At 56.8% G+C, this 18,505-nt stretch overlaps 2 protein-coding genes across 3 annotated transcripts in view; both read left to right on the forward strand.

The window, feature by feature from the left end:
* Positions 1-1,490: 1,490 nt before the first annotated feature.
* CCDC183 (coiled-coil domain containing 183) lies at positions 1,491-10,027 on the forward strand. Its single transcript, XM_021691099.2, has 14 exons — positions 1,491-1,560; positions 2,073-2,194; positions 2,658-2,735; positions 2,933-3,100; positions 3,311-3,415; positions 5,267-5,389; positions 6,662-6,787; positions 6,886-6,940; positions 7,469-7,569; positions 8,129-8,289; positions 8,560-8,728; positions 8,815-8,925; positions 8,995-9,091; positions 9,829-10,027. Exons 1-14 carry the CDS (start codon positions 1,491-1,493, stop codon positions 9,945-9,947), a joined length of 1,605 nt encoding a protein of 534 aa, XP_021546774.2. The 3' UTR covers positions 9,948-10,027.
* Positions 10,028-10,391: 364 nt separating this feature from the next.
* RABL6 (RAB, member RAS oncogene family like 6) overlaps positions 10,392-18,505 on the forward strand; it is a 22,153-nt gene continuing 14,039 nt past the window's right edge. For both annotated transcript variants that reach the window (XM_044920819.1, XM_021691097.2), the window contains exons 1-2: positions 10,392-10,768; positions 17,048-17,182. In XM_044920819.1, the coding sequence (XP_044776754.1) occupies positions 10,639-10,768; positions 17,048-17,182 (265 nt within the window). In that variant the 5' untranslated portion in view covers positions 10,392-10,638. The remainder of the gene's footprint in view (positions 10,769-17,047; positions 17,183-18,505) is intronic.

The raw sequence follows: 18,505 nt of genomic DNA on the forward strand, positions 1-18,505 counted from the left end.
GGACACAGCAAGAAGACAGCCGTCTCCCAGCTCAGGAGGAACCAGCCCTGCCTGGCTGATGGGGACCTTGGCTCTTGGCAGCCTTCGGGGCGGGGCGGGGCGGGGCAGGGGGCCTGAGAGCGGGTGGGAAAGGCCAAGGGTCTGCGTGATGGTGGAGAGTCTGGGATACGGGATTCAGGTGGCCTCTGAAGTGGAAGGGGATGAGGCTGGGGCCTGGCCAGGTCTCCTGGGGGAGAGAGGGCATCAGTTTAGGTCGCTGGTCAGAACACTGAAGTCCTGGGTGGTGCACGGGCCTGGGAGTGGACATGGCTTCAGAGACAGATCCCATGGGCTACTGTGTCATGTGACCTGGGGCAGGTTCTAGCTCACCTGGATGCCCCGGCCGCAGGGGAGAGGCACAGCCACCTCCGGGCCTGGGGACGAGGCCAGGCCTGGGCAGTTTTCCTGAGTGGGGGGCAGCCCCTGTCCATTGGCCCCTGTCCAATGGCTGCACCTCGATCTCAGACTCCCAGCCTCCAGGATACGAGACAATAAATTCCCACTGTTGCAGCCACGTGGGCTGTGGCACTCTGTTATGGCAGCCCCAGCCAATTCAGGCAGCGTGGCCAGAAACAGTAACCTAGCTGGTATGCACCCTGGGATCCCAGCCTGTCAGGTTGGGGCACACAACTCCAAGGGCAGCGTGGGCCGGGGATGACCCCTCCCAGAGTAAGTGACACCTAAAGCTAGACCCAGGAACTCCCCCAGGGAAGCGGAGGCGGAGCAGGATGGCTCCAGGCAGCAGGCAAAGGGCAGGGAGAGATGGGGCCTCACAAGCCAGGTCGCCCAGGGTGCAGAGTCTGAGTTTGGGGTGGGGTGAGGGAATGGAGATCCCATAAGGCAGAGATTGGAAGTTTTAGGAGGCTCAGAGGACAGCCTGGGGGTGTGGAGGGGATGGGGAGGGTACAGGGGGCTGGTGTGGGGTACACTGTCAAACCACCCCAAATATGGGCGCCTGGGTGGCTCAGTTGGTTGGGCGACTGCCTTCGGCTCAGGTCATGATCCTGGAGTCCCGGGATCGAGTCCCGCATCGGGCTCCCTGCTCCGCGGGGAGCCTGCTTCTCCCTCTGACCCTCCCCCCTCTCATGTGCTCTCTGTCTCTCTCATTCTCTGTCTCAGATAAATAAATAAAATCTTAAAAAAAAAAAAAAACACCCCAAATCACCATGGCCCTGTGGAAGGCGCCTCCACCCTGGCAGTGCTCCTGAGCAGAGAGCAGCCTAAGACCCACGCATCCAGGGGACAACCCCAAGGCTGACTGGGAGCAGGGGGTGGGGGCAGGGCGGGCCAGGATCTCCAGGGTTCCCTGAACTGGACATCGAGAACCTCAGCCCTCATCACAATGGGCCAAGATTCCGGGGACAATCTGAAGTACATGCGGTTCTGCTGAGCAGGCCCAGCACAGGGAGGGCAGGAGTGCAGAGGGTCCCTGGAGGACCCTGAGGGCTACCATGAAGATGCGCAGAGAGGCAGATGTGGACGAGCAGATCCAGGAGCTGAAGACAATCACTCGGCTCCAAGGTGAGCCCACCCCCAGGTTCCAGCCTGCCTGGCCACTTTCTGGGCTCAGGGGCTTTCAGATTTAACACAGGGCCAGTCCAGGGCAAACAAGGACTAGTGACCACCTCCCTCAACAGATCTAAGAGAAGGGACCAAAGGGGCTGCCATGCAGGGGGCTTCAAGGAGATTTGCGAGCACAGTGAGCCCCAAAGCCAGAGGGGACAGGCAAAGACCCATCTGCTTCCCTGGCCAGTGGGTCTGGAAGGGATCCCAGGATGTGCCCATCTCTGGCTGCCACCTCACCCTCCCCACTGCCCAGCAGAGCCATCCACATAAGCACTGTTGAGCAGGGAAGCCGGTGAGCCTTAGTAGGTGGGAGGGAGGACTGTGGCTGTGGAGGCAGCATTCTCATGCCCACCCCACCTTGGGCCTCCCTGGTGTGGAGCCTCCCCAGCTCAGGAATCCGGCCAGCCTTTGGCCCACATCCTGGCCTCCTGGCCCTCTGCCCCTCCGCTCCCCACCCCCTACTGCAGAGCAATGTCGGGCACTGCAAATCCAAGCGGTAAAGGAGAAGAGTGCCAAGAACAAAACCATGCTGGCTCTCCTGAGCAGCAACATCCGACGCGGGGCCCAAGATTGGGTTTTGGCCAATAAGGTAAGCAGTCCTGCCCCCTCCCTGCTGACCCCTGGCTGGGGATGGGGGGGAGGGCCATGCACGTGCTGAAACAGTCCCACGCAGAGGTGGAGGGCAGGCATCTCCTCTTCTTCCCCCTCCCCCCTGACCTTTCAGGAGCCGGGGGGCATCTTGGGGAGGGGCTTCCCAGGACCTGTTCCCCTAGCTCCAGTCACTCCCGAAAGCCTGGCAGGCAGGGTGGGCCTGACTGCGGTCCTTTTCGGGGCTACCCCCTACAGCACGGGCCCCTCTGGCTCTCTGGCCATGTAGGGGAGACTGGGCCCTCTCCTCCAGACTTCCATCACATATGAGCTGAGATGACCCGGATGGGGCCTTGCTGCTGGCTAGCACAGGGCAGAGGGGGCCGGGGGAGAATGCCTGGCGGAACTGGGGGCTGGCGGTACACAGAGACCAGGGCCCCAGCTCAGCCACCGCCGCTCTGCAGGATGACCAGCGGACCATTTCCAAGGCTTGCGGGAAGGATGCGTCCATGAGGCTGGCGCACTGCCGCTCCTCCATGGAGGTGAGGTGGCAGGAGGGGGTCCCTCAGCCTCTCCCAGCCAGTGCACGCCCCCGCCACCACCACTAAACGACGCTGCGGAACCGGTGGCGGGCAGAGCGGGGGCCCGATCCCAGGGGTTCCGCCCCTCCAGCCCCGCCGCGCGCGCGCTCCGCGGCCCCCTGCACACCCACGCGCGGGCCGTGCCCTCCCCGACCCAGGTGGCGCGGGAGAAGCTGCGAAAGTACGTCTTCGACCGCGTGAACGTGCACAACGTGCTGATTCACCTGGTGCGGCGGCGGGGTCAGAAGCTGGAGAGCATGCAGCTGGAGCTGGCCAGCTTGAGGAGCCAACCGGACGCCACCAAGGAAGAGCTGCGCATGCTACAGGTGGCGGGCGGGCGGGGCTTCGTGGGATGGGCGGGGCCCTGGAAGAGGCGGGGCTAGATGAAAGACAGGCGCGCGCGCGCACACACACGCACACACTCACACTCTCCGTCCCTCCCTCCCTGGAAGAAAGCGCATCCTCCGGGGTCAGACTCCAGGTGGGCATTCCGGTGGTCTGTCCCCAAGCACTGTGTGCCCTCGGGCCACCCCCAGGTCATCCGCCAGCTGGAGAACAACATTGAAAAGACCATGATCAAGATCACCACAAGTCAGAACATCCACCTGCTGTACCTGGACCTGCTGGATTATCTGAAGAAAGTGAGCCCCCTCACCCCACACCCCAGCCCAGGGAAGCCATCTGGCCGTGAGCACAGGAGTCTCAGGCCCCAGCCTAGGTGCAGTGCATCTCAGTGGGGACAGGAGCCTCCGGGGCAGGGCCACGCTCCCCGCCCCCCCGCAGGGGAGGGGCTGCAACTCTCCTTCAGGCCAGTGTGCCCCAAGGACAGACTCCTGCTTTGGGCCCCAGCTGAGCAGGGGCACCATGTATCTGTATGTGGAAACTTGTTAGTTGCTTCTTCAAAAAGGCATATTATGGGATATATCAGAATTGCTTGGGTTTTTGCATGTATTTGATGGTTCAATGTTTTTATTTTGCCCCATCCTTTCTCGCTTGCCTGGCCTCTGAGGGCAAAAGATGGGTCCTGAGCCCTCAGAAAGTGCCCTAACATCATAGAGGGCAAGTCACCTCTGAGCAGGCCGGTAACCCCGTGCTTGCTGCCCACCTCTTCCAAGCCGCCCACCCTGCCCCCAGCAAATGAGGCCTGGAGGAGGCCCCCGGGGGCCATGAGTCCTGCTGGGAGGCAGGGCCTCTCCATGAGGAGGAGGAGGACCAGAAGACAGGAGGGCTGCGAGGTGCTGCGAGGAGCATTGTGGCAGGCGGGGCAGGGAGAGTGAGGAAGTTCTCCCAATTCCCTCATCCTGAGGCTGGCACAGGGGGAGCCCCGGAGGGCAGATGACAGGTGCAAGTGTGGTTTGGGAGGAGGGTGGGTAGGCATTGCAGCTCCTTCCTCCTGGCTGGAGTCACAGCCCTCCAGGTTCGGCCCATAGCCCACAGAGCCAGGCCACCATGGTCCTCCTGCCTGTCCCTCTTGCCACAGCACCCTGTTCCTAGAGACCCAGACGGAGGCCCTGCCACCTTGCCTTCCTGGACCCGCCTCCTCACACCCCTTCCCCCTCCAGTTGTACTCCTGGGTCCAGCCCCCCTTCATTCGGGAGCATTTTGTCCCCCCAGGGGCATGCTCTTTTCAGAACATACACATTTTTTTAAATTAGGCTCCATGCCCATCATGGAGCCCAGCACAGGGCTTGGACTCACGACCCTGAGATAAACACCTGAGCTGACATCAAGAGTGGGATGCTTAACTGAATGAGCCACCTAGGCACCCCCAGAACATACGCATTTTTCAGAAATAACTCCCATGGTCACCTGTATTTTTAAAAAAACTAGCAAAGATTCTACATTGTAGTTATTAACAGCAAAGTACTAACAGTCATATATATTGGATATTTATGAAGCTGGCTCTGGGCTTAATACCTCATTATACCTTCTGAATAGATTCTGACAGCTGCCTTCCGAAAGAACCATTATCAACAGATGGGGACACTCAGAGAGGTTAAGTGGCTTTCCCAAGTTCCCACAGCCAGCTGGTCAGGGCAGCCTTGGCCTTGAGCCCTGAGTCTCTGACCCCGCATCTGTGTTTTGAGCCTCCCTGCTTCACTTCAGACAGCAGCAGGCTCCCTGGGTGGCAGTCACCTCTCACACAGTGGGACACCCCATCACTGTCCTCAGGGCTCGCACAGTCCGGGGTAAGGAGTTGGGGGCAGGGATGGTCCACTCTGGAAGGGCAGCATCTGGTTGGCCCGTAGCCCCTGGGCCATCAGTTTCTGCTCTTGCCCCTTCTTTTTTTAAGATTTATTTTAGAGAAAGAGCGCGCACAGGGGCTGGGGGGGTGCAGAGGAAGAAGAGAGAGAATCTTAAGCAGGCTCCACACCCAGCACAGAGCCCAACATGGGGCTCAATATCATGTCAGGACCTGAGCCAAAATCACAAGTTGGATGCTTAACCAAATATGCCACCGGGCACCCCTGCCCTTGCCCCGTTCATTGTAGGAGCTGGTAGGATACCCCACAGAGCTGGACAAGCTGCAGAATCTGGTGGGCGACTACTGCTCAGAACTGTCAGACATGACAGTCATGTCCCAGGACGCCATGATGATTACAGATGAGGTCAAGGTGAGCTCAAGCCCCAGGGCTGGGGGTCCCTCAGGGCTCCCTCTCAGACCCGTCTGGCCCAGGGTCCATAGGAACACCCCAAACCCACACTGCCTGCAATCACTGGCTACCCCACGAGCCTGCCCTGCTCACACATGATGGCCCTGGACACAGAGGGTCCCACCAGACATGGAAGCCTGGAGGGAGACACAGGAGGGAATGTGCCTGGCCCAGGCAGGGGCCATCCCTTCACCCAGTCTGTGCCTGCAACTCAGGCATGTGTCATCCTCACGAGGGGCCAGTGTACGAAGCCATCCAGTAGTCCGTGAAGAAATGTCACACACTCATTGGCCCATGCTGCAGTGAGAGGAGTGATGTGGGGCCCCCCTGGGGCACTTATCTGCTCAGGGAAGCGATGCTTGAGTGGGCCTCTGGAGGTCGGAGGGGCCCGAACCCTGGAAGATGAAGGACAACAAAGGTCCTGGGGCATAACCAGGCCAAAGGAGGTGCAAGTGGCTGGAGCAGAGATGCACAGGAATGGAGCCTGCGAGCCAGTGGAGGAAGCAGGGTGGCTGGGGCTTAGGTCCTGCCCCCCACCCAACCTGAAGCCCTGGGAGGAGACATAAGAGCAGTGGGATCAGATCTGCATTTCAAAAACAGGCATGCTCTGGCTGCAGGGACCCAAGGGAACCAGAGTCCAGACACTGGTCGCCTGGGACGGACCAGTGGTAGCACTGGGTACCTGAACATCAGTGGGGCCCAGAAGTCTCTAAAGGTCACCCAAAGGGGTCTGGCGCCGAGTCAGATGTGGACAGGGAGGGGGAGAGCAGCGTCCAGGAAGCATAGCCAGGCGCGGATGGATGATGGGTTTAGCCACCAAAGCAGGACACTGGGGAAGAGACCAGGTCTGGGGGAAGATGTCAGGTTCCTTTTTAGACACATGGAATCACTCCCCGTTGAGCCGGCCGAGGCAGCGGGGAGCCCAGGCTACAAAGAGACATGGGGTCCCCGAGCCCTGGCTGCAGCTGGGGTGGGCGACTCCAGCAGAGGAGGGGCAGGGGAAGGCGGCACCCCTCAGAGGCCCAGCGTGGGAGGAGGAGTCCAGAGAGGAGGGCGGAAAGCAGGAAGGATGGTGAAAGCCGGCAGGCAGGCGCAGTTTAGGAAGAAGGGCGCAGCCAAGAGCCTCCAGTGCTATTCCCAAATCTAGAAGATGGGGACTGAAACTGAATGCTGCATTTAGCACCACAGGGGCCTTGGTGAGACATTACCGCGCCCCACCTCCTGCGTCCCCAGATGAACATGCGGCGAGGGGAGGCGACTTTCATCGAGGAACGCAGGGCTCGGGAGAACCGGCTCAACCAGCAGAAGAAGCTGATTGACAAGATTCACACGAAGGAGACCAACGAGAAGTATCGCCGGGTAAGTCCCTGCGGGACCCCCAATGCAGTGCAAGGAACTTTGGGTGGCCCGCTCCCCAGCAGAGGGTGCTGCTCACTTCGTCCTCCCTTTCCTACCAGGGCCGGCGGGACTTGGACTTCCCCTCCAACCTGATGGGTACAGAAACTGTGAAAGGTGAGCACTCAGCTCTCTGCCGCCCCCAGCCAGGGTCCAGGAGGCCAGCACGGCACAGGCCACCCAGTCAGGTCTCTGTGAGGCCAGGTGCAACCTGCAGGGGCCAGGGTGAGGGAGACACCTGCCCCTCCCCAGCTCTACCTGCAGAGGCTCAGTGCCAACAGCCACAGCCCACGTCCTTGGGCTCGCTGTCGAGTGTGGCCAAGCCCCCAGCTTCTCGGCTGTTCCCTGTCACCCCAGGGCTGGATTACCCAGTGATTCCTCAGAAGAGTTAAGTCCGGCCCCCTGGACCCTTGGGCTGTCTGAGAAGGGCCACAAAGGCCCCATGCCGGGCTGCTTCTGGATGGAGCTGCCCTGGGGCATCCCGGACAGGCCAGGTAAAAGTGCAGGTAGCTCTGATGAGTACCTGCCCAGTTCTCTGGTAGTCTCCCCTGATGCCTGGGCAGGCACAGAGGTGTCTGGTGGCCTCGAGCAGAGCTCCCACACCATCCCTGCATGCTGGCCACCCTTCCCCTCTGCTCTGCCCAGTAAGGAAAAGAGAGACCTCCAAGGCGGACATCGAATACCAGACAGATGTGACTGCTTTGGTGGAGAAAGTGAAGACAGCTGTGCGGTGCTCCCACCTCTGGGTACTGCTCCCTGGCTCTCCTAGGGGTGGGGGAAGGCAGGGAGCCCCTTCCCCAGCCCATGGCCTGGCTGAGCCTGCTGAATGAAGGGACACAGAGCTGCAGCCCCCACGGCTGAAAGTAGAAAGCACTCTAGCATATCCAAGTCACATTCCAGGGGCTGCACGAGCCTGCTGGGATTCGAGGACCCAAGTGCTGAGACCGCCACCTACAACTCTGTCCCTTCCCAAACCCCTAAGACCACAATGAGAGGCCGCCTCTGCCTGGCCCTTGTGTTTAATCCGATCTGGGTTTATTATTAGTAAGCCTTAGCTCCCATCCTCGGCCCTGACATAAGCTTGTCCATCCTCGGACAAGTGGCTCAAAGTGAGGCAGTCTTTCAGGGGTGGTCTCCTCGTCTCTCCCTTGGGCTGTCTGCCCTCTCTGCTTGTCGTGTGGGTCACATGCACTGACTCACCTAAAGTGCTTCGCCCAGTGCCTGGCCACAGTCAGCATCATTCCTGACCATGGGGAGGGACCCAGAAGAAACCAGTTCTGCTTCTCCCCACACTGGCCCCACCAGGACATCGCTGGCCGGTTCCTGGCTCAGAGGAACACCGAGGAGAACCTGGAGCTGCAGATGGAGGACTGTGAGGAGCGGCGGGCGAAGCTGGAGGCTTTGATGAAGAAGCTGGAAATGGAGGAGGCAATGCTCAAGTTCCGTGAGACGCCCAGCTCCGTTAGGTACCCTCCAGGCCTCGGCCTTCCACGGGGGCCCCCCTGACTGATCCTCGTGAATAGCCCATGTGGGCTGGGGCCCAGCTCGAGCTGAGAGTGTCCACTGCCAATAAGTTTGCGGGTACCTGGCAGGTGGGGTGGAGGGGCCCAGTCAAGGGGTGCCACATGCCCACACCTGAACTATCTGAACTCTGGAGCTCCTTAATTTAGCACAGCACTCAGCTCAGGGCTCAGGCTGCCTTGGCCGGGAATCTGTGCCACCATCCTCCCCAACAGCTTCAGGTCCGTGGAGAAGAGAATGAAGGACATGCTGAGAGAGGAGGAAGACAGACTGCAGCTGGCCTACTCCAGCATGACCAAGAGCCAGAAACTGCTGTTGACCATCCAGATAGGCATTGACAACCTCTTCATCCGGCTGATTGGCATTGCCCTGCCCACAGCCCAGGTACCAGGTGCGGTGGGGGGGAGCCGCCTGCACGGAGTCCCTGGGAGAAGCCAGAGGAGAGACGGGATCCTTGTCCCGGCCTACAGAAAGAAGTGGCGCTCTCTGACAGCCTCGACGTGTTTGGCAAGCTGGCGTACTGCGAAGCAAAGCTCCTGTACCTGGCTGACAGAGTGCAGATGCTATCCAGCAGTGAGGAGGTAGTTGGAGGCTGGGCGTGCCCACGCATCCCACGTTCCCTTGGACTGACAGTCCCCTGTGCCCTGCAGGTGGACACAAAGGTGAGGGATACCCTGGAGACCTCGACTCTGAAGGAGAAGCAGAACACCAGGATCAGCTTTGAGGACCCGGAGGAGGATATGATCGGTACAGGCTCGGGGCTGGGGGCCAGGCCACACAGCCACAGGGAGGGGAGGAGTGGCAGATGGCTCCGTCCGACCAGGACAGCCTGGAGGCACACGGGCACTACAGGAACAGGAGGGTGCATCCCCCGTTCCCATGGGGTTTTAATTCAGGGAGGTGACTTAGTGAGGACACGGGGAGGCTAATGCCATCGGAAGGAGAATTTGTTACATTTCCTGACATATGGGAGCATCACTGCCTTCGAGGAGTCAGAGAGGAGCGAGGGAATGGCCTAGGCCTTTCTTGGGGTTTCTGCAGGAAAGGGGGGGTGGAGGACAGGGCAAACAGCTTCAGATGGGGTTTTTGAACAATTCTGGTGGGCTTGGGGTGTAGGGCTGTTCCCAGTTGCCTGGTGCCTGGCCCTGGGTTGATTTAGGCGGGGGAATATTGGCTTGGTGTGAGGGTTTGATAAAGCAGGGGGTCGCGGGTGTGGGCTCTGGACGGGTTGGTGTGCAAGAGAGACGGCTCCCAGCGGCCAGCCTTCTGCCCCCTCTAAGAACTGGCTAGCCCTACGAGTGGCAGCCTCTCCCCGAGCGTGTAAGACCCCAAATGCCAGGGCACCAGGAATAGAGAAAATAAGAAAAAGTAGCTAGTACCTGGCCCTGGGATGAATGCAGGCCAACAGAGCAGAGTGGAAGCAAGCTCGCTGGAGCAGAGCGGCTGCAGGGCGCGGCTCCCCTCCTCCTCGCGCTCCTTTCTAGAAACCTTCCAGTTCGCAGACGTGGACCACAGCTACGTCCCCTCGCGGGCCGAGATCAAACGGCAGGCCCAGCGGCTGATCGAGGGGAGGCTCAAGGTGGCCAAGAAGAAGAAAAAGTAACCCCGAGGAGGAGGAGCCCCTGCCCCGCCCCCAGCCCCCCAGCCGGCGCTTTGTTAAACAAATAAACATTTTTCCAGGACTGCTGGGACACCGGGGGGGACAGGAGTCTCAGACACGAACCCGGGGGACCGCGGAAGTGGGGGGAATCACGTGGGGAAGTCGGCGGGAAAGTGGGCTATTGGGTGTGGGTCCGGGATTGAGGGGTGAGTGGGAGGAGTGGGCCCAGCGAGGAAGCGGACAGGTGTCAGGCCCGCTCCGGAAGCCCGGGGACGGCTCCGCAAGCCCCGCGGCCGACGTGGCTCCGCGCCCACCTCCGCCCGCGCCCTCCCGCGCATGCGCACGCTCCGGCGCCGCCGCCCGGCCAAGGCCCTCGCGGCGCCCCTTAGCGCCGAGTCCGCGTCCATGCGCGTCCCGCCGCGCATGCGCGCACCCCCTTGGCCCTCGCGGCACCCCGTAGCCGTGCGCCTCGTTGAGCCGGCGCCAAGATGGCGGCTCTGACAGGCGGAGGGTGGCCGCGCCGGGGGTCGCGGGGGCCGGAGCGGAACCGCCGCGGCTGAGCCCCTGAGCCGCCCCCGAGGCAGGCACCCGGCCGCCGGGACCCAGGACATGGTGCGACCCGCGCCGGGCCGCCGCCGTCGCCGCCGCCGCTGAGCTCGCGGGCCGCGCCGGGCTCGAACGTGGGAGCGGGAAGATGTTTTCCGCGCTCAAGAAGCTGGTGGGGTCGGAGCAGGCTCCGGGCCGCGACAAGAATATCCCCGCCGGGCTGCAGTCCATGAACCAGGCGCTGCAGAGGCGCTTCGCCAAAGGGGTGCAGTACAACAGTGAGTGCAGGCCGGGCGCTCAGGGTTCCTCCGGGGGGACGTGGAAAGTGGGGTCCGAGGGCGCTGCCCCGCGGGCCGCGGCGACTGGGACTTGGCAGAGACCAGGTCGCGTCGCGGGCCCGGAGGCATTGGGGCCCTGTCGCGCCCCCAGGGCCTTGCGGTTTGAGGGTGGATGTGGCAGGTCCTGTTCATCTCTGTTGAAGATACGCTGAGCCCTTACCTGTGGCAGGTGCTCTAGGGGCGTTCACTCGGGGTCGGGAGTTGATGCCGGACCGGAGACGAGGTCCTGGAGGACCCCACGGCCGGAGGGTGGGCGACTCGGCCCATGGCGTTTCCTGGTGCATTCTGCGGTGCCCTGATTGGCCCGGATAACCTCGTCTAAGAGTGATTCTTACATAACGTGGGGATAGCTCTGTGGTCTGTGACGCTTGAAGGGGTGGCGGGGCTCCCCGTCTATGAACCACGTGACTACCTGCCCAGGAGCTGTGAGATCCAGCTGGCCCTGGTGGTTTGAGCATTGGGATTTTTCTTTATAGACTTTGTATTCAGTTCAAAGGGAATATCATCTACGCCACATATTCCTGCCCCACCCCCTCCTTTTTTTAAGAAGCATTTGTAAGGGATATATCTGGAAAAAGCTCCAGAAGGCACAAAGACTCTTACTTATTGTAGGAGACTTCTTTTCCCCTGAGGGAAGGAGGAGTTATTTTCAGATGCCCCGAGATCCCAGGACGTTTCCAGGCCTGTTACGAATTATGTAAATTGTATGGCTCCTGAACGCTAACTGTTCTCTTGACCTCTTTTAAGTTCTTCCGTCTTGCTGTCCCTTTCCTAGCATTATTTAAAAGCTTTTTATGTTGTTCTCTGCTTTTAAATTGTTCCTTTTCAAGTATTTTCATATGTTGCTACAAGATTTTGGACTTCTCCCTACCCCTCCCTTTGCTACTTTAAGGGGAGCTTTCTGGTCTCTATGGTGACCTATTTAGACAGTAATGCACAATATACTAAGAAACTTAATTGGAAAGATCTCTGTGCAGGTTTAAAAGAGTGGTCGTTTTAGTTGTATTCAACTCACAACTTTGTATCTGTTTCTCTCACATTCAGAGAAGAGAATGTTAAGTCACAATACTCATTTGCACAAATCTATAGGATCTACATTTGGATTCCCTCATTTACTTTTATCACTTATGGTATTATTTTAAACTTAATTCTAGTCTTGTGGAAATCAGAGCTGGAAACTGTAAATTTTTCACCTTCTGAAAAGAAATTCCTGAGAGGCACATTGCCTAGCCTTGGGTGGTTAAAGAAAGGGGGGGTGGGTGGCTCAGTAGAATTGTTCCAGAGAAGTAAACCCACCCTCAGGTAGTTGGGGGACAGGTTATGATTCCCTAGGACTGCAGGAAAGGGGGTGAGATGGAGAGAAATTGCATTTAGAGGGAGTTTGTCTCTGTAGTTGAACAATATGCAACTTGGAACCTTTCTGATTTCCTTTATTTTCCAAAATATCTTACATAGGGGAAACAAGCCAGCAATCTGATGACTATACACTCAGAATTTTTTTTTTTTTTAGATTTTATTTATTTATTTGAGAGAGCACATGAGAGGGGGAGGGTCAGAGGGAGAAGCAGACTCCCTGCCGAGCAGGGAGCCCGATGCGGGACTCGATCCCGGGACTCCAGGATCATGACCTGAGCCGAAGGCAGTCGCTTAACCAACTGAGCCACCCAGGCGCCCAACACTCAGAATTTTTAATGGCAAGAGTTGATGATGTCCAAGTGTAGATGTTGTTTCTTACAGAACCTTGTCCTCTTGGGGCAGATAAGTCATTTCCTTTTAAGTTGCTCTGATAATGAGAAGTGGCTCAGGTCACATGCAAGAGCCCCAGCATACACATCAAATTTAGAATCAAAACCCGAATGAGACATTGGACCATAATTATAGTTTGAAAGTTATTTACATTCAAAGTGGAAGAAAGAATGTTACTGGACTTGGTCTGTCCTTTCTACCATCACTGGACTCAATTTCTTAGCCCTGTTTGGTGAAGAAGCCTTAACTGGGACAACTTTCCAAGTGAGGAAACACCAGTCCTAATGGAACTTGTCAGGAGTGCCCTTGCTCAGGCCTGCATTCCTCACAAAGGATGCCTCCAGACACTGGAACAGCCAGAGTCCTGGCCAGGTGGATCTCAGCGCTAGAATTTAAAAATGAACTTAAGCACTCCTTCACTAACAAACCTTTTGAAAGGTTGATTTCAGAATAAGAGAGCTTTTCCAGGGTAAGAAGGAAATAGCTTTAAGATTATATCAAGATACCGTGAACAGACAAGTCATGTTTGAAAAAGAACCAAAGAGAACCTCTAGGAATGAAAAACATGATCGTGAAAATTAAAAAGTCAACAAACAGGTGAATCAGCATAATAACCAGACTAAAGAGAGAATTGGTGCCGGAAGAGAGATGTGCAGCCCAGAAATGAAGCAGATTCCAACACATGCCTGATAGGACTTTGAGACAGAATGGCGAGAACGGGGAAGAAGCAGTATTGGAGGGAATGAAGACTGAGGATTTTCCAGAATTCATAAAATACATGAAACTCCCAAGAAGTCCAAGTCCAGAGTTTTAAAAACATAGCCAGACACATCATTAGAAATTTTCAGAACATCAGGGCACCTGGGTGACTCAGTCAGTTAAGCGTCTGACTTGTGATTTCGGCTCAGGTCATGAGATTGAGCCCCATGCCAGGCCCCGTGGCTCAGCTTGAGATTCTCTCACCCTCCCTCTGCACTGTCCCCCCTCCCCCCACCCCACTTGTGTGCACGATCTCTCTAAAAGAAAGGAACGAAGGAACAAACAAACTGCGTTCAGAGAGCCAAGCATCACTCTGGCTGAAATGTCGTGGAAGGCGAGGGTGCTCAGCTTGCTTCCTGCACTTGGTAAACTCTGGTGCCAGACAGAGGAGGAAAACACAAGAAGCAGGGTAACCATCCAGTCCTGTCCATGAGCACAGATCTAATAACCTAGTGAGAGGTCAGGAAATGAGCACTAGAAGATCATCAGAATATTAATAACAAATCATTGCATTGAGACCAAGTACGACTACCCCAGGAATGCGAGGATTAACAGAAAATATATATTCTATGCTCTACCGTGGATTAAAGGAGAAAAAGCATTATAATCTCAATAAGTGCAAGATAAAATTCTGATAAAATTCAACACCCATTCATGATTTACAGAAAATAAAAAGAGAAAACCCACTTCTTTTTTTCTTTTAAGATTTTATTTTTAAGTATCTCCACACCCAACATGGGGCTTGAACCCACGACTCTGAAATCAAGAGTCACACGCTCCACTGACAGAGCCAGCCAGGCGCCCAGGGAAAACCCACTTCTTAGTAAACTAGGAACAGAGGGAACCTCTTTTACCTGTTTCTACCAAAAGGAGGGTTATCTACCAAAACCTGTATCTGTATGTACTAATGAGACAGAGGAAGTGTTTCTTTTAAAATCCGGACCAAGGCAAGGACTCCCCACTTTCATTAAGCTTTTCCATTGGTTTATGGAATTACTCCCAGCACAAGGAAAAATAAATTAGAAGTGTGTGGGGGGGGGGGGCAGATATATGCTCTTCTTAAGGGAAAAAATTAACATAAAAAATTAAAAACAAGAGCTTTCCCTTTGTCAGGATGCTGTTAGCTGTAGGAAGCTGACTACTCACAGCATCTTTACCATAGTGCCCAGCCTCTGTTTCTAGTGGTACGATAGAGCTGGTAACCTGAGCAGCCCTTCCCCTAAACCTGAACAGCCCTTCCCCTAAAAACCATTTTAAACACTTGAATAAAACATTTAGAAAAACATCAACACATCACTCAGTTCTTGAACTTAAATAAAGATTGTACAGCTGTTCATTGCTCTTTTCTCAAAAGCAAAGCGAGTGGATATTGGGAGGGAAGCCAGCTCTGAAGCTGGCCTCTCCCTGAGGGCGTCTGCCTGACCCTAGCTATGTGGTAGTTGGGTTGGGGCAGGAAGAAAAACTGAACCCGTTCTAGGAATCCCTGCACAAACCCCAAGTGGGTGACCTCCAAGTGGGTTTTCCTTAAAAACATCAATGTGGTCCCAAAAATCTCAAATGGAGAATTTACATAAGGTCTTCCCAGGTTGTTAGTGTTCCAGACGACAGGCAGAAATATTACAGGGGCCTTCTGATGAATGTGGCTTCAACCCAGACCTTAAAGGGGCCCTGTGGATAAAGTTCCAAGAAACGACAAGCTGCTGGTAGAAGATCAGGAAACACTCAGTAAACGAAGCACCCAGGATCCTGCAGATATAGCAAACATCAGACCCTGGCCTCTGAAAACGTCAGGTTTCACAGAACATAAAGTCGGTACACAGTCAATAATAACGTAACAAGTTTGGTGGCAGTTGGTAGTGACCCTTAGGGTGGTGAACATCTTACGATGTATATAAATCTCAAATTAGTGTGTTGTATGCCTGAAACCAGCATATCATATGTCAACTCTACTTCAATGAAAAATAAAGTCAGTATGTATAATATGTTCACAGAAATAAAAGAGGTTTGAAAATATAAGCAGGAATTTAAAGACTATACAAAAAGGACAAGTAGATTTGAAAGGAACCTGCCTCCGGAAAGCTAAGCTAAGAAAAGGTAAGAAACTGCAACCATGAAATAAGAACATAACACTATAACAAGTAATATCCAGAGAGTAAAAAGATAGTGCAGTTCCTGACCTGTTCTCAGTATGGCCTGGGGACTGGTGGTCTGGATTTGTCTTGCCCTCAGCCTGGCCAGGGGTCTTCTGGGGACAGGAGCCTGCCACCCCCTGGGGGTAAGCTGCACATGGTCTGTCCCGCTCATCCTCACTGAACGAAGGACAGAGGCCCCAGTGTCGGGGGACTCCCCTAAACTGGCATGCTTCCTGCAGGATGTTCAGGTTCATGACAGGGACCCAGGACATCCCCAGAGCTGAGCTTACAGCACAGACATGCCCTGACCTTTCTCCCAGGTTCTCCTAGGTGTTTGGCTTCTGGCTGGAATCGAGTCTAGATTGCCCGGACCTTGAGGGCAGTGGCTTGTTGTGTCCTATCTGGTGACATGATAAAGTAGGTGATGTTTCAAGTGAAGAACAACTAGCATGTCCCAAAGACTAAAGCTGGGCCTGGGGGAGCATGGGATGGGATGAGGAGGTTGATGTGGTGACCTGGTTTCACAGGAGGAGTAGTGAGTGTTCAAGAGCAGAGGGGCTCTGGAGCACTTGGGGGTGCAAGGAGGGAAAAGCCAGATGGCCAGGGGGGCCAGACCAGGACTCTAGGGCAGCTCCTCGGTGTCCTCGCCCAGCCCCAGGGCGTGAAGCACCATCCCCTGTCCACAGGGCTACTCCAGGCACCTGCCCTGGGTCCAGGAGCAGGGCAGTTCCCTCCCACAGGCTGCCCATCCACACGTCTTCTCAAGCCAGAACCTTCCCAGGGGTCCAGTCCATCACCATGGCCGTCATCTTTGCTCCCATTCTCATCCCTGCCCCTTTGGCTCTGTGTGGCGTTCCTGACCGCTCTTTTTCATCTTTCTAGAACAAACCAGACCATGGCACTCTTACACTGAATGTGGCAGGAGCCCGTCTTCCTGCACAGTGCTGCAGGATTTGGCCCCTGCCTGCCCAGAGTCCACACACTCGGCTGCCTGTGGGCTTGGTCACCGCCACGTGTGTGCACCCAACTCCCAGGCTGCTCCGTAAATAACATGTGCAGCAAGTAAAACAATCCTGGCTTTGTGCTTTCACCCCACCTGTGTGGCCTTGAAAACGGTGGCACTCTGCAAAATTGTGTGCTAAAAATGCCAGGGCTCTGAAAAAGTAGGTTAAGAGCAAGTTACGGAAATCTAGGGAGCTGCCTAAGGAGAACGTCAGCCGCCCCCCCGACCCCTCCTGCAGCCTGACCCTGGCCCTGTGAGTCAGGGATCCCCAGGACGTCCAGCTCCAGGGGAGACCAGTTTCTTGCAGGTGCAAAGTCTGAGCGGGCTATGACTCCCTCAGCCCGGGGGGAAATGCCTCCTCTGTGGAACAGGGCGGGAGAGCCGAGGGCCAGGCTGGGGCTGTGGCCCCTCGGGGATCTCCCAGCAGCCCAGCCCCAGCACTCAGCTCTTCCCTGTTTGCCAGCCACATAGGCCACGCTGTGTGTGGAAGTAAACGTGTGTGGCGTGTGGACTCTGTCGATGGCGTTCGAGTTTGCCGCTGGTTTGATTTGGTCCCCTGCTCTGTCCTCTTCCCCCCAGTGAAGATAGTGATCCGAGGGGACAGGAACACGGGCAAGACTGCGCTGTGGCACCGACTCCAGGGCAAGAAGTTTGTGGAGGAGTACATCCCCACGCAGGCGATCCAGGTCACCAGCATCCACTGGAACTACAAAAGTGAGGGCAGGGGGCGGGCCAGGGGACGGGGCGGGCCAGAGGCGAGGGCAGAGCGCCGGCACAGTGCCCCTTGCGGGCTGGGGGCTTTGATGGGTCCTCCCTAGGGCTGGTTCCTCAGAGGCCCTTCCCCGGCGTCCCCAGCCGTGGCGTCATCATGGAAGCCCTGTAGACGTGAGGAGCCTCCTTGAGCAGAGGCACGATCATGGGGGCACTCACTAGAGCTGCTCCGGGGTGGCCCTGAAGCCCTCCTGGCCACGGGCACAGCTGCAGAGAAACCGACGAGGCAGTGGTGGGGGCTCCGCATGGGGAGCCCGCTCTCAATTCTAGGGACCCCCAAAGGGCAAAAAGTTCCAGGTTAACACGGGGGACATCTGGGGGAGCCGGTAGCTGGTGCTCCCCACTGTACCAGCACTGGGCGCACATGTGTTCCACCAGCAGGAGGGACCCCTCAGTCCCTTTGAGCCCCAGTGCTTTCCCTCTGCAAGACTGCCTGATGGACAGAACATGCCTCGCCTTGCAGCCCCACGGGCAGCAGACAGTTGCTTTGCATGTTCAGAAACCATGAAAGTAAAAGTCCTTTGAACCATTTCAAACATTCCTTTTTACTGACAAAAAAACATAGTTGTGAACAAGACATGTGGGGCCTGTAGAAGTTGTGACTCCCACCGAGTGACGGCCTAGCCACATCCCAGGACAGCTGCACGGCCCGGCGTCACCCCAGCTCACCAGCTGGGCTGACAGAGCCTTAGGGCCACAGCCCCGGCACTCCTTCCCGGTTGGGGTGAAGCTGGTAGTGGCAGCCTGCTCTTGTGCCCCTCAGCTTGGGGGCAGGTGCACAGCAGTGCCCCACCTGTCCCCTCTCCCTTAGGAATCGTGGGGATGGAGGGGTGAGCCCACTGTCCTTGCACTTGGGCCGACCACCAAGACATGGCACGGAACCTGGGCCCAGACGGGCCATTCACAGGGTCCGCTCCCTGGGTCCTGGCACCCATCCCAGGCAGAGAACCGCCAAAGGGGCTAAGAGTCTCCCCTCTGTGGAGAACAAGCAGAGCACGGAAAGACAAGTAGTTCTGAGAAAGCTGGTGGAGAGCCATCCCCACGGCCTGTGCGAGCGCCCCCCTCCCAGCAGGGCCCTGTGCCGGGTCAGCTCCACCAAAAGCTTCAGTAGAAGCTCGATGTTGAGCAGCCGGCTGGAGAGGGCCAACGTCCATGGAACAAAGTTGAGGCTGGTCGCTGGATAAGAGTCAGGCCAGAGCATGGTCAGGCCCATTGAGGCCTGCCCCAGCACCCAGAGCCTGCTCTCCAGGTGCACCTGCACCCAGA

Source organism: Neomonachus schauinslandi, chromosome 13 (assembly GCF_002201575.2).
Source record: "Neomonachus schauinslandi chromosome 13, ASM220157v2, whole genome shotgun sequence".
Taxonomy (NCBI): domain Eukaryota; kingdom Metazoa; phylum Chordata; class Mammalia; order Carnivora; family Phocidae; genus Neomonachus; species Neomonachus schauinslandi.

Coding starts and splice junctions, on each gene's coding strand:
- CCDC183 (XM_021691099.2), top strand. CDS start 1,491: ATGAAGATGCGCAGAGAGGCAGATGTGGACGAGCAGATCCAGGAGCTG. Junction 5,390..6,661: donor TGATTACAGATGAGGTCAAG/GTGAGCTCAAGC, acceptor CTGCGTCCCCAG/ATGAACATGCGGCGAGGGGA. Junction 6,941..7,468: donor GGGTACAGAAACTGTGAAAG/GTGAGCACTCAG, acceptor TGCTCTGCCCAG/TAAGGAAAAGAGAGACCTCC.